This window comes from Canis lupus, chromosome 29 (assembly GCF_003254725.2).
Source record: "Canis lupus dingo isolate Sandy chromosome 29, ASM325472v2, whole genome shotgun sequence".
NCBI lineage: Eukaryota > Metazoa > Chordata > Mammalia > Carnivora > Canidae > Canis > Canis lupus.
In genome coordinates, this window is record NC_064271.1 from 8,417,167 (window position 1) to 8,432,468 (window position 15,302).

The 15,302-nt window shown below is 40.3% G+C and overlaps 2 protein-coding genes across 6 annotated transcripts in view; one reads left to right on the forward strand and one right to left on the reverse strand.

Moving 5' to 3' along the window:
- The window catches only part of LOC112678481 (uncharacterized), an 81,709-nt gene that overhangs the window by 9,554 nt on the left and 56,853 nt on the right, over positions 1-15,302 (forward strand). Inside the window, exon 1 of one of the 5 annotated variants that reach the window (XR_004810511.2) lies at positions 14,932-15,022. The exons of the other annotated variants lie outside the window; for them this stretch is intronic. The gene's annotated coding sequence lies outside the window, so the exon portion shown is untranslated. Of the gene's footprint in view, positions 1-14,931; positions 15,023-15,302 lie in introns of those variants that run through there. 5 annotated transcript variants of the gene reach the window in all.
- On the reverse strand, positions 5,333-5,818 carry LOC112678479 (60S ribosomal protein L37a-like). The gene is made up of 2 exons (XM_025477779.2): positions 5,798-5,818; positions 5,333-5,590 (listed from the first exon to the last, which is right to left on the reverse strand). Exons 1-2 carry the CDS (start codon positions 5,816-5,818, stop codon positions 5,333-5,335), a joined length of 279 nt encoding a protein of 92 aa, XP_025333564.1.

A 15,302-nucleotide genomic window follows, 5' to 3' on the forward strand; every position in this document is an offset into this window, starting at 1 on the left:
TAGGATAGTTACAAGTCCTCCATGTTTGTTTTAAATACAGACGTGATATTGACAAATCCACCCTGATATTGACAAGAAATTTATCAAATTCCCTAATCAGTTTCCTATAAAAGACAGATCATTAAAGCCATCAGTGGCAAACTCATTGGAGCCCCTCAAACTTTTGAGAGCTTCCTTTCTATCTCTGTTTAATAAACTTCTATCACTTTGCTCACTCTCTGTTGCCTGCGACTTTCGTTCTTTGACTCCTTGAGACAAGAACCAAGCTCTGCCGTATCACTAGCACTCTACCAACAGGGTCTAGTCTCTTGTACTTGAAGAAACACAGCCCAGTAACCAAAGGATTGTTTCCCTCCAATTCTCATTCTTGACTTGCACTTCTCATACACTGCGAAGGCCATGCTTTTCTTGCTTTCCTCAGAGGCTGGGCACACATTGGCTCCCCTAGGCTATTTCTGGCTGAGGAAGTTCTTTCTCTGAGGATGAGGAACACTGTGGCCCATGCGCCCTGGAGTGGCTGGATGGCCCAGGCATCCTGTATTGCACACTCCACATTATCCTGCAGGGCGGGACAGGCTACCCCCTGCTTCCCCTCCTTGTGTCCTCTCCCTTCCCAAGACTCTGGCCTCTGGCATCCAGGCCACTGTTCTGTGGTTGTCGAGGAAAACTCAATGACCACAGAGAGCATCACCTCCTTCTTACCCTTCCAGGGACTGTGGCCTCGGAGGCACCTCCTCCATCCCTGATCTGACCAGCCTAACCGGGCTGTGCTAGCTGGCACAGCTCTGCTGTTGCCTCAATGTGTTGTGATTTAAATGGACACCATTTGTTTTATTTATTGGGAGGATTAGTTCTCAAAGGCTTGTAATCTAGCTTTTCTTTATAGCCTCCTCAGTACCTGGCATAGACCTGACCAGGTGTGGCTGTTGATTGATTACACTATGCCCTGTGTTGTGTCTGGGGGAAGAAAGGGGGCGAGTGGTGCCCAATTGCATGAACCCTATGCAACAGAGACTAGATGCGAGTTTTCTCAGTGTCTTGCAGTTTTCACTGAGATGCAAAAGCTGAGAACAATGAAGAAACTCTACATTCTCAAGAGAGGCACTTGCCAGCTCATCTCCCCAGAGCTATTGTCAGGACACCCACAGAACAGGGCCAATTCCTCCCTTCTACCACCACATAGGCCAGGAGCATGATCAGAGAGGAAAGATGAGTGAGGATACATTTAAAGCTAGTTGCTGAATGCAGTTCTCACCTTGACCACACCCCATCTCTGCCTCAGGCAGAATGAGAGGAGTTTGGATGGCACCATTTAGAGAAAAAAAAAAAATCTGTGTGCCCTAGATTGTGAGGGCATAGAAGGTAAAAGAGTCTGAAGGTAAGAGGTTTTCCTGCATGGAGTGGCTTGGGCTCAGAGTCAGGCAAGATAAAGAGCTGGGTTTTCTGTCCTAGACAGAGTAGTTGTCCAGCAAATAGCCAGGTTGGGGCTCTCTTGAGGTGATGCTGTCCATGAGGACTGGTAGCCAGCCACACCGAGGTAACTGTGACAGAAGACCTCTGGCAGATGAAGTTTCCAAGGCAGACTGGAGAGCCTGTCACCACCCCAGGGGATCCCCAGGAGACTAAGCTTGAAGGTACTTAGAGGGAATTGGTGACAGAAGGCTTCAGAGAAACCACAAGAGTGACACCCAAGAGAAAAAAACAGAATCTGGGCTTCCATCATCCAGAGGGCAGCATCACCAGATCACACCACCACTGTATAAGCTCTTCTGTATTCCACTGCTTTTCTTCCCTGAGCCTCAGGAGAGTGGTGTCCATAAATGTCCATCTGAGGCCAGCCTGGAAGGTCTGGAAGTAGAAAAATTAACCTAAATCCTAGAAGTGCTTCCTCTGACATGCGGTTTCTTGTCTGTCCACATACCAAGTAGACAGCAGGGACATATTTCAAACATGCAGGTTTACGTGCATACTAGCTATTTTATTTACCTTTATATGGAGAAAAGAAAGAAAAGCAGACCTAAGGGAGAGAGAGAGAAAAGAATGGGAAATTTAAATGGATAAGAAGGCGAGAGTTTGTCTCATGGTTGTGGGTTCAGCAAATGGCTCGAGTCTCACTATGTATTACAGCAATACAGGGTACTCCCCTCACTTTTCAAAAGTTCACGTTAGGCTGCTTCACTGTTAGGTAAGACTTACTCCATCATTACCTGGTTCTGCTAGGCAGGGAAATCTGAAGAGGACTTTTGCTTTTACGAAAATAAGGCGAAAAGAGAAAGTAGCCTTAGCATTTGTTTTGCAGCCAGTTGAGCCTTTATGGAGGCAGTGTGCACCGGAGCAGTGAGACTGGCCCCGCCAGGCCCCGTCCCCAGGAACCACACACAGCACCTCAGCATCAGTCGCCGCAGCTCCCAACTGTGTCTGTGAGCATCTGTGCTTCATCTCTATTTATTTTGTTCATCTGTTAGCAAGATGTGTCTGAGGGTATCAGAAAAGCCTAAGAGAGGCTATTTTTTTTTTTTTTGTCTGGGAGCACTCAAAAGAATTTTCCATACAAATTAATGGCAATTGCTGTTTCTCGTTATGGCTATTTCGGCTTAGGAAAGGTTTCGTGGGAATGCTCCACTTTTGGATGGGGTAGGGGTGGGAGGGATCTGTACTTCCCAGCAAGCTGATTTAACATGGTTATAACTGAAGTGGGCAGGATCTAATTGTAATCTTTACCAAAGTCAATAGTGACTCTGTGCACCTGTTTTTGCAATTTTTAGTCATAGCTCCTTTTGTTAGGCAGGAAACTAGGCATGAGTGACAGGAGGATGGATGTCCTGCTGTACTGAGATATGCTGCTGGATAGCCCAACCCGGGACTGCAGAAGGTCCACCCCGTTCCACCCATCTATCAGTCAGTTTGCTGTTACAGCATCCTGGCAGAGGAAGAGTTAAGTGTATAGTGCTTGTTTCATTGGTACAGAAACCAGCTGCTTGTTCTTATTGCATGACCTATGTCTCTAGAATAGAAATAATGTTGCAATTTCCTACCCCATGCAGGTATTTTAAATACATTTTAGGGACAGACATGCATAGTTGGCTAATTATTATGTAATCCCAGGCATGTCACTCAAATGTTGGAACCCTAGGACTCCCCCAAAAGAAAAAAAATGATATAAGCCCACACCCCAGTTTCCCGGTCCTTTGTCTCTCTTGACTGGCCCACTCCTGTCTCTGAGCATACTTTAATAAAACTTTGCTCTGCCTCACTTTCATTTCCCCTTCCCATAATTCTTCATTGTGGCAGCAAAAGAACCGAGGCTTCTTTCCTTTTCCATCTCACTCTCTGTAACATTTTGATGAATCTAAATATTTCATTCACTTCAATATTGGACGATATTTTGAGAGGGATACTAAGTCTTAATCTACAACGCCAGAACTCCATGAAAGAAACATGATATCCCACAGCTGTGAGAGACAAGTGGCAAAGCAAGAGAAAGGTCAGGTGAGCATGACAGGTCCAGGTCATCAGGGAAAAGTAAAACTATTTTGGATTTTTAAATAATGCAAAATGTTCAGGGCCATTTTCTTTTTCTTCTGGATGGTCCAGTACCAATCATAAGATTAATAAACACAAAAGAAAGATGGTGAGAGGATAATAATGCCCAAAGTAAAACATCTTTTTACTTGTCAACCTTAAAAATTAAACAACCGGTCTCCTTACCAGCAAAATGGGGTTATTCGGGACTAGCAGAGAATTGCAATTCAGGACATGGAAGCTACAGCAAAACCACAGGCAAGTCCAACAAAAGAGAAGAACGTTAGTTTATGGTGAAGAAAGAGGAAACTGGGAGAGGCTATTTTGAATAAAAGTCAACTGGAGAAAAGTGAGAGTTCAGGGTGATGACTATTCCCTGTTGAATAGCGGGGGTAGTCGATTTCTTGTAAAGGAAGCCATGTGCATCTTTTCCTGTTGAGGATGTTTCAGTTGGATTCTGTAATTGACAATTCTTCCTGTAATTGACATTGAGTAGTAGGGCTTCCCCATTCCAGCCACCTGACTATTAATTTTCACATATTTATTGGGGGCGTTTATGCATTTCTCATAAATAAACATTTAAATTTTTCAGATGGCTTTCCCTATTTTAAAAATGTATTTAATCTTTTTTTTTTTTAAGATTTATTTATTTATTGATTCAGAGAGAGCAAAAGAGAGGCAGAGACACAGGCAGAGGGAGAAGCAGGCTCCATGCAGGAAGTCTGATGTGGGACTCCATCCCGGATCTCCAGGATCACACCCCGGGCTTCAGGCGGCGCTAAACCGCTGCGCCACCGGGGCTGCCCAAAATGTATTTATTCTTAATATAGGGACTTGTCTTGATGTCATATTGGTTCTGGTACATTGGCTTCTGGTAACATTAGTAGCTGTCGGGCTTTCAGTGGGAGGGATGGTCCTCAGAGGATGACACTAGTGAAAGGGAGCCTAGAGATCAGGAGTTCCTGAAGCCAGAGAATTACAGGTGACCCTTGAACAATGAGGAGGTCTGGGGCACCAGCACCCTCCCTAGTCAAAAACTTGAGTATACCTTTCGACTCCCCCAAAACTTAACTAATAGCCTACTGCTGACCAGTAGCCTTACCAATAACATAAACAGTTTATATATTATATAAAACATGTGTTATATATATGTTAATATATATCATATTGTATTCTTACAATATATATGTTAATATATATATTATATTGTATTCTTACAGTAAAGTAAGCTATAAAAAAGAAAATGGTATTAAGAAAATCACAAGGAAAATACATTCACAGTACTATACTGCAAAAATCTGGGTATAAATGGACACACAGAGTTCAAACCTGTGTTTTTTAAGGGTCATCTGTATTTCTTTAGAGTCACTGATGCAGAAACTGAAGCTGGTTTAAGTCCAGATAGTATGCTTTAAACATTGTCTGACAGCATGTGACTATTAGTCCTGGTGACTGAAGTTGCTTTAGGCAGAAGCCTTCATGTTATCTGTTGGGGGAAGCTACTCCTCTGTATCTTCTGGGCTACTACAATAGCTGGCCTTAGAAAGTTGTAAGTTCTTACACTTGGGACCCTCAGATCCCAACATGCGCTATTGACTTTTCAGTCTTCATCTTGGCCCCTTTCCTGAGATAGCATACCTTCACCCTTGAGCCAACAGTAGGTTTTTTACTTAAAACACAACTTCTTGACTTCTTGCTTAAGGGCATTGTGACCTAGACCACCAATCCTGGGATTCAGAATTCTTTTTGTTGTTGTTATATAAATTAACCCATCTCTTATAGGCTAGCAATATTTCAAATGGTGGAGCTTCTACTGGTCTTTGAACTCCTTCAGTGTTCTGATGGCAGACTTTACTGTGACAACAGAAGTGGGGCTGTAGGTCCAGATAGCATTGGCTACTGTTTTCATGCAGGAACTGTGATGCCCGATCCCCACAGCTCGTCTTTTCATCTTGGTTTTGTCACAGAAGGAGCAAGTGCACTTGGCGTGCTGGCTTATTTCAATCCTCTTCACTGTTTTCTTGAGGGAGGCACCATAACCGGTCCTATATTTACCAACGATTCTGACCTTTTGGGGTTTTTGGGTTTTTTGTTTTGGTTTTAAAGATTCTATTTATTTATTCATGAGTAACACAGAGACAGACACAGGCAGAGGGAGAAGCAGGCTCCCTCCTGGGAGCCTAATGTGGGACTCGATCCCAGGACCCTGGGATCATGACCTAAGCCAAAGGCAGATGCTCAACCACTAAGCCACCCAGGTACCCCTGATTCTGACCTTTTTGGTGCATTTAGCCATGTGGCTGCAAACTAGGTCTGAGCCCAGAGAGTAGGATTCAGAATTCTTAACTCTCAATATTCATTCATATTTCTTTCAGGCTTAATTTGCATATTATCTACTGAAGGAAATTTCTATTTTAAAAATATTTTATTAAACTCTATGTCCGCTTAATGAGTCCAAAGACCCTCATTACCACACAATGTAAATTTAAGAACTGAAAAGGTTGTCTCAGAAATAACAAGCTTTTAAAAAAAACTTCTTTCCAGGAAGGGGCAGCTTTGCAAGGCAGCTAAGAGGAGAGACACTAGAAGCATAGAAGTAGGCACACATTCCAGCTCTGCTGCTTAGTAAAGCTAAGAACATGGACAAATGACTCAGGCTATTGGAATCTCAAAGTTCACATCTGGAATCACAGGGTAATAGTTGAGTTTTCTCTAGGATTAAGAGAGATCATCTATATAAAGCACTTAGCACAGTGCTTGCCTGTTAGATGTTAGCCGCTGTTGCAAAATGAATCCTAGGTATTATGGTCCTTATCATGGGTTCAGTAAAACCAGTCTCTAGAGGAGTAATTAGAAGCCTGGCTCTATTGCTGCTGTGTGAGTGGGAACCCAGGTTCTTCCACTTACTGGCTATATGACCTGAGGCAAGGTACTTCTCTTGTCAGTTGTCCACACATGCACATGCACATGCACACGCACATGCACATGAGGACACTCCAGAATCTTCAGAGAAATAAACATAATCCAACTCATAAGAGTGGTAAGGATTAAAAGTCATATGTGTCGTTTTGTTAACTTCCCCACAAGTGCTTTACAACTGTATTTTTCCCCTTCTGGTGCCTGCCAGATGGCCTCCTCCATGCCCTCAAAAAACATTCATCTGAGGTCTTCCTCTGACCCTTACCCTCCTTGGCTAGTGCTTTAAATTACTTCTCTCCAGTACACTCTCTCCTTCTTCCTTGCTAACAGACCCTACTTTTTTTTTGTGGGAGAGGACAGATAAATGCCTAGCCCCAAGTAGTGGTTCATGATTCATCTGAATAATTGTGATAATATTGTTCTTTATTGCTTCCAGCTTCCTTAAAGCTAGATCGTGGCTGTATAACCCACGTCTAGCCAAGGTACTGAAGGAAAGATGGCTGCAGGACATAATAAAAGGCAACACCTTAATCCTGGCAGGAAGAAAAGAAGGAAGGAAGGAAGAAGGAAGGAAGGAAGGAAGGAAGGAAGGAAGGAAGGAAGGAAGGAAGGAAGGAAGGAAGGAAGGGAAAGAAGAGGAAAGAGAAGAAAGAAAGAAAGAAAGAAAGAAAGAAAGAAAGAAAGAAGGAAGGAAGGAAGGAAGGAAGGAAGGAAGGAAGGAAGGAAGGAAGGAAGGAAGGAAGGAAGGAAGGAAGAAAAGGAAGGAAGGAAAAGAGAGAAAGAAATCAAGTGAGCCTGGGTCCTAACACTAGGAATAATGAACAGAGTTTCAGATTCCTTTGCAGATATTTTTGTGGTTGTTGTTGGTTCTTAGAATATATCCTTCTAGGTATTAGTCAAATACTTTGTTTTAAACACATTATATGTTTTTTCCCTGTGTCATTAAACCAACAATTTGATACACAGGGTCATTTATTTCTTTTTGTTTTCAATGTTTATTGATTTTTCCCCCATTTGGATTTAAATTTCTATTTATATTTACACTGTTCAAAGTCAAAAGCACAAAACGAGTGGCATTGTAAGAAGCCTAAGTGCCACCTCTGATTCAATCACTCCATTCTATCCCTCCAAACAAGGAACAATTTTTATTAGCTTTTAAGAATTGAGTTTTAAAAAACACCAGCTAAAATGTATTCCGTTTCTTAGGTATAAAGAAATATACTATCCATACTGCAGTGTGACTTGTCTTTTCATCTAGCAGTGCATATTAGAGATTTCTCCATAGGACAGCCTTTCTCCTTTCTTTGAGGAATAATACTTCATTCTGTGACTATTCGATAGTGCTCTATCATGTGAATGATATGATGATATCATCTATCATATCATAATGTCTTCACCCAGTTCTCTTAAGGATGGATATTAGGATTATTTCCAGTATTTTACAAATAATCTAACAACAACAACAAAACCACACAGTACATACATCTTTTCATATTTTTGTTCAAGTATCTTTTGTTCACTTGTTTGATTCAAGTTTTTATTTAAATTCCAGTTAATTAACATATAGCATAATGTTAGTTTTTGGAGTAGAATTTAGTGATTCATCACTTAAATATAATACAGGGCTCATCACAAGTGCTCTCCTTAATGCCCATCACCTATTTAATCCCATCTCCCCTCCAGAACCCTCAGTTTGTTTCCTATGATTAATAGTCTGTTTTATGGTTTGCCTCTCTTACCATCCCACTATGTTCATGTGTTTTGTTTTTTAAATTCCACATATAAATGAAATCATATGGTATTTGACTTTCCCTGACTGACTTATTTTGCTTAGCATAATACACTCTAGCTCCATCCATGTCTTGCAAATGGCAAGATTTCATTCTTTTGGGTGGCTCTTCTTTATCCATTCATCAGTTAGTGGACATTTGGGCTCTCTCCATAGTTTGACTATTGTTCATATGCTGCTATCAACATTGGGGTTCATATACCCTTTTAACCTGTATGTTTGTATTCTTTGGGTAATTGCCTAGTAGTGCAATAGCTGGGTCATAGGGTAGTTTATTTTTAACTTTTTGAGGAATCTCCATACTGTTTTCCAGAGTGGCTGTACCAGTTTGCATTCCCACCAACAGTGTAAGAGGGTTCCCCTTTCTACACATCCTTGCCAACATCTGTGTTTCCTGTGTTGTTAATTTTAGCCATTCTAACAGGTATGAGGTGGTATCTCATTGTAGTTTTGGTTTGTATTTCCCTGATGATGAGTGATGTTGAGCATCTTTTCATGCATCTGTTAGCCACCTGTATGTTTTCTTTTGAAAAATGTCTATTTATGCCCATCTCTTACCCGGATTATTTATTTTTGGAGTGTTGAGTTTGACAAGTTCTTTATAGATTTTTGGATAGTAACCCTTTATCAGATACATCATCTGCAAATATCTTCCCCATTTTGTAGGTTGCCTTTTTGTTTTGGTGATTGTTTCCTTCCCTGTGCAGAAGCTTTTTATCTTGATAAAGTCCCAATAATTTATTTTTGCTTTTGTTTCTCTTGCCTCTGGAGATGTGTCTAGTAAGAAGTTTCTATAGCCAATGTCAAAGAGGTTACTGCCTGTGTTCTCTTCTAGGATTTTGATGGATTCCTATCTCACATTTAGGTCTTTCATCCATTTTGAATTTATTTTTGTGTATGGTGTAAGAAAGTGGTCCTGTTTCATTCTTCTACATGTGGCTGTCCAGTTTCAACACCATTTGTTGAAGAGACTGTCTTTTTTCCACTGGATAGTCTTTCTTGTTTGGTCAAAGATTCGTTGACCATAGAGTTGTGGGTCCATTTATGGGTTTAGTATTCTATTCCATTGATCTATGTGTCTGCTTTTGTGATAGCACCATGCTGTCTTGATGATTACAGCTTTGTAATAGAACTTGAAGTCAGCTTTGCTTTGCTTTTTTAAGATTGCTTTGGCTATTTAGGGTCTTTTGTGGTTCCATACAAGTTTTAAGATTGTTTGTTCTAGCTCTGTGAAAAATGCTGGTAGTATTTTGATAGAGATGCATTAAATGTATAGATTGCTTTGGGTGGTATAGACATTTTAACAATATTTGTTTTTTCAATACATAAGCATAGAATGTTTTTCCATTTCTTTGTGTCATCTTTACTTTAATCAGTGTTCTATAGTTTTCAGAGTACAGATCTCTTACATCTTTGGTTAGGTTTATTCCTCAGTACCTTACGGTTTTGGGTGCAATTGTAAATGGGATTGATTCCTTAATACCTCTTTCTACCATTTCATTATTTTTGTACAGAAATGCAACAGGTTTCTGTACATTTATTTTATAGCCTATAACTCTACTGAGTTTGTGTATCAGTTCTAGTAAGTTTTTGATAGAGTCTTTCAGGTTTTCTACATAAAGTATTATGTCATCTTCTAATAGTGAAAGTTTGACTTCCTTTTTTTTAAACAGATGCCATTCTTTTTTTTCTTTTTAAAGATTTTATTGATTTATTCATGAGAGAGAGAAAGAAAGAGAGAGAGAGGCAGAGACACAGGCAGAGGGAGAAGCAGGCTCCGTGCAGGAAGCCTGATGTGGGACTCAATCCTGGGACTTCAGGATCATGCCCTGAGCCAAAGGCAGGCACTAAACCGCTGAGTCACCCAGGGATAGTCTTGACTTCCTTTCTAATTTGGATGCCTTTTATTTCTTTTTGTTGTCTGATTGCTGAGGCTAGGACTTCCAGTACTATGTTAAATAACAATGGTGAGAGTGGACATCCCTGTCTTATTCCTGAGCATAGAGAAAAAGCTCTCAGTTTTTCCCCATTAGGGATCATATTAGCTGTGGGTCTTTTGTACATGGCTTTCACAATATTGAGGTATGTTCCTTCTATCCCTACTTTGTTGAGGGTTTTTATCAAGAATGATGCTGTACTTTGTCACTTCCTTTTTCTTCATGTATTGAGAGAATCATATGGTTCTCTTCCTTTCTTTTAATAATGGCATATTATGGTGATTGATTTGTAAATATTGAAACACCTTGCAGTCCAGGAATAAGCCCCATTGATCTTGATTATTTGCTAGTGTTTTGTTGAGAATTTTGCATCCATGTTCATCAGGGAGTTGGCCTATAATTATGTTTTTAGTGGGGTCTTTTTTTGGAAATCAAGGTAATGCTGGCCTTGTAGAATGAGTTTGGAAGTTTTCCTTCCATCTCTAGTTTTTGGAATACTTTGAGAAGAATAGATTTTAACTCATCTTTAAATAGTTTGTAGAATTCCCATGAGAGGCCATCTGGCCCTGGACTTTGTTTGTTGGGAGATTTTTGGTTACTGATTCAGTTTCTTTGCTGGTTATCAATCTGTTCAAATTTCCTATTTCTTCCTGTTTCAGCTTTGGTAATTATGTTTCTAGGAATTTATCCATTTCTTCCAGATTGCTCAATTTGTTGGCATATAATCTTTCATAATATTCCCTTATAATTGTTTATATTGCTATGGTGTTGGTTGTAATCTTCCTTCTCTCATTTGTGGACTTTATTTATTTGGGTCCTTTCTCTTTTCTTTTTGATTAGTCTGGCTAGGGGTTTATCAACTTTATTTATTCTTTTGAAGAAACAGCTCTTAGTTTCATTGATCTATTCTATTGGGTTCTTTTTTTCTATATCATTTATTTCCAATCTAGTCTTTATTATTTCCTTTCTTCTGCTGGCTTTACACCTCATTTGTTTATCTCTTTCTAGCTCCTTTAGGTGTAAGATGAGGTTTCATATTCAAGATTTTTCTTGCTTCTTGAGGTAGGCCTATATTGTTGTATACTTCCCTCTTATGCCTTTGCTGCATCTCAAAGGTTTTGAAACATCATGTGTTTGTTATCATTTGTTTCCATGTAATTTTATTTCTTCTTTAATTTCTGGGTTGGCTCATTCATTCTTTAGTAGGATATTCTTTAGCCTCCAAGTATTTGTGGTCTTTCCAAATTTTTTCTTGTGGTTGACTTCAAGTTTCATAGTGTTGTGGTCAGAAAATATGCATGGTGTGATCTCAGTCTTTGTGTACTTCTTGAGGACTGGATGATTTGTGACCCAACATGTGATCTATTCTGGAAAATGTTCCATGTGCACTCAAAAAGAATATGTAGTATGCTACTTTAGGATTAAATGCTCTGATATATCCGTTAAGTCCATCTGGTCCAGTGTGTCTTTCAAAGCTATTGTTTCTTTGTTGATTTTCTGCTTAGATGATCTGTTGATCAATGTAAGTAGGGTGTTAAAGTCCCCTACTATTATTGTATTATTAGCAATGAGTCCCTTTATGTTTGTTATTTACTGTTTTATATATTTGAGTGTTCCCAAGTTGAGAGCATAATTATTTATAATTGTTAGGTCTTCTTGTTGGATGGACCCCTTTATTATGATATAGTGGCTTTCTTCATCTCATCTCTTGTTACAATCTTTGGTTTAAAATCTTGTCTATTTGATATAAATATGGTTACTATGGCTTTCTTTTGATGTGTATTAGCATGTAGATGGTTCTCAATACCCTCATTTTCAATCTGCAGGTGTCTTTGGATCTAAAATGAGTTTCTTATAGGCAATGTATAGATGAGTGCTGTTTTTTGTGGTTGTTTTTTTAAGTCTATTACGACACCCTGTGTCTTTTCATTGGAACATTTAGTCCATTTACAGTCAGAGTAGTTATTGATAGATGTCAATTTGGTGCCATTTTATTACTTGTCTTGTTTCTGGAGATTTTCTCTGTTCCTTTCTAGTATTTGTTGTTTTTGGTCTGTCTTTCACACTCAGAGTCCTTTTTAATGCTTCTTGCAGGGCTGGTTTAGTGGTCATGAACTCCTTTAGTTTTTGTTTGTCTGGGAAACTATCTCTCCTTCTATTCTGAACGACAGCCTTGCTGGATAGAATATTTTTGGTTGCATATTTTTCCCATTCAGCACATTGAATATATCATGCAACCCTCTTCTGACCTACCAAGTTTCTGCAGATAGATCTGCTTCTAAACTTATTTGTCTTCCCTTGTAAGTTAGGGACTTCTTTTGTCTTGTTGCTTTTAGGATTTTTTCTTTTTTTTTAAATTATTTATTTATTTATGATAGTCACACACACAGAGAGAGAGAGGCAGAGACATAGGCAGAGGGAGAAGCAGGCTCCATGCACCGGGAGCCCAACGTGGGATTCGATCCCAGCTCTCCAGGATCGCGCCCTGGGCCAAAGGCAGGTGCTAAACTGCTGCGCCACCCAGGGATCCCTAGGATTTTTTCTTTATCAGTATATTATGCAACTTTTACTATGATATGTCTTGGTGTTGGCCTGCTTTTTTGATTTTTATGGGAGATCTCTGTCCCTTGTGTATTTCAAAGTCTGTTTTCTTCCCCATATTAGGAAAGATTTCAGCTATAATTTCCTCAAATAAACCTCCTGCCCTTTTTCCCTCTCTTCTTCTTTTGGGACTTCTATGATATGAATGTAATTTTGCTTTATGGAGTCACTGAGTTCTCTAAGCCTACATTCATGACCTAATATTTTTCTTTCACTCTTCTTTTCTGCTTCATTATTTTCCATTTTACCTTCTATATCACTTATTCATTCCTCTGCTTCTTCCATCCTTATGGTCATTACATCCAGTTGGTTTTGAATCTTGGTTATTGCATTTTTCATTTTGATGTAACTAATTTTTAGGTCTTTAATCTCTGAGGTAAGGGACTCCCCAGAGTCTTCTATGCTTTTCTTAAGCCCAGCTAGAATCCTCATGATTGTTGTTTTAAATTCTGGATCAAGCATATTACTTATATCTGTTTTGACTAGAGATCCCTGACTGTGACCTTATCTTGTTCTTTCTTTTGGGATGAATTTCTCCATGATGGCATTTTGTCTAGGTCTGTCTTCTTCTGTGTGCTAAGAAAGCCTGTTATGTTTCCTGTTCCTGAGAATAATGGCTTTATAAAGAAGAGGTCATGTACTATCCAGGGCTTGACACTTCAGGAAGTGTCTCTGGTGTGTGCTCTGTGCACTCTGCTGCTGTGTTTTGGCTGCTGTTCCCTCAGGTCAGTCCTCTGTAGAGTTTCTCCTTGCCTGTAATGGAGAATGTTTGAAACTTGGGCAGAGTGTGGCAAGTTCTAACTATGTGTACACTGGTCTACCTGATGCTATTTCCACCAGAACTTCAACTCTTTGGTCAGTAGACAAGGTACATGTGGGGGGTTTGTGCTAGTCTTGCCCAGGAAAAGCAGCACCTGCAGAGTGCTAGAGAGTGGGGCTTGGTATAAGTGGTTCAGGTCATCACTGTTGGCACAGGCCTGCTTATTGAAATTAGTTGATGCTGAAGTGTGGGGGAAAGAAATGGCACCAGCCCCCTCCCACATCCCCATAGGGCAACCGCCACTGTCTGGGAAGCCCTCTCAGAAGAGCAAACAATCTCTCCTGTGTCCTAGACATCCCTCTTATCGCTGCCCTCACTCTGTCTGTGTGTGGGCTGTCTACCTCCCCAGAAGGGCAGTGTACCTGTGTTTTATCCGAGACAGGCTGGCTGAGATTTAAAACTCCAAACTTTAGGAACCTGGCATGGTGCAGCCCCACATGGATCCTCTGGAGGAGGGTCTCGCTCTGCTAGGATTGATGCAGGTTTGTCCCAAAAGGTGGTTGCACCATAGTGCAGGGACATGGAGTTGGAGTAAAGTGCAGCAAAGAGCCAATGTCCAAGTTAGCTGCCCTTGGCAGGGGTGCGTCTCTTTGGCTATGCTGAGGGGTGGGGGAGAGCAATGGGTCCCACTAGCTCTTTTCTCCCCGGAGGGGCAATACCACTTTTCCCAGATGTGCTCCAAAAAATGGGGAACCATCTCTTGCAGTGCATACCAGGGGATCCTCAGAGCACACCCTGTGTTCCCAAGCTATGTGGCCTCCTTCTCCACAGGAGCACTGCAGCACCCTCAGGACTCAATACCCACCATGCTGCAGACCTCTAAAACTCCAGTCTTTGAGTCCTGCTGGTTGTAAAAACTCCAGAAAATCAGCCCATCTTGTTTTCCCAGTCAACGGCTTTGGGGAAGTGTTTTCCTTGTGCGATACCCTTTGTTCTCCTCTCTCTCTCTCTCTCTCTTTCTCTCTCTCTCTCTTTCTCTGTCTCTCTCCTCTCTCTGTGACCAGGCCTTCCTACCCCTTGCAATACCTATGATCCATTTCTCCTGCAAATCATGTCTCCACACCTCCTCCTTTCCACCATGTGGCCTCTTCCCTCCGTCTAGTTGTGCCATTTGTTCTGTCAATCCTTGGGTCGATTTCTTGGGTATTCAGAATAATTTGATATTTATCTAGTTGTGTTCAAGGGGTGAGGGAAGCCTACTACTCTGCCATCTTGGCTCCTCTCCTTTGTTCAAGTATCTTTAAGGTGGTTTTCTAAAATTGTAATTGTTTTGTCAAATGGTAAATGCATACATAATTTTGCAGGATACTGTTAACTTCCTCTCTATTGCATTGAACCATCTTGCATTCTAACCACCAAAGGACATAAGAGTCTGTTTCCTCATAAACTTGGCAATAGAAAATGTGGTCAAACTTCTGTATTTTGGCCAATTAGGTAAGTGAAAAATTGTTTCTAAGTGAAATTTGTTCTTCATTTTCTTTTCTTTTCTTTTCCTTTCTTTTCTTTTTTTCTTTTCTTTTCTTTTTTCTTTTCTTTTCTTTTTTTTTTTTTTTGAGGGAGGTTGAAAAGCTTTGTGTATTCTTAAAGTTATTTGCATTTTTTCTCCATAAACTGTTTATATCATTTGCTCATTTTTCTCCCCTATAAGGCTGTTGGTCATTTTCTTGTTAACCTTTAGAGGCTGTTTATTTATTTGGGATATTAATCTTTTGTC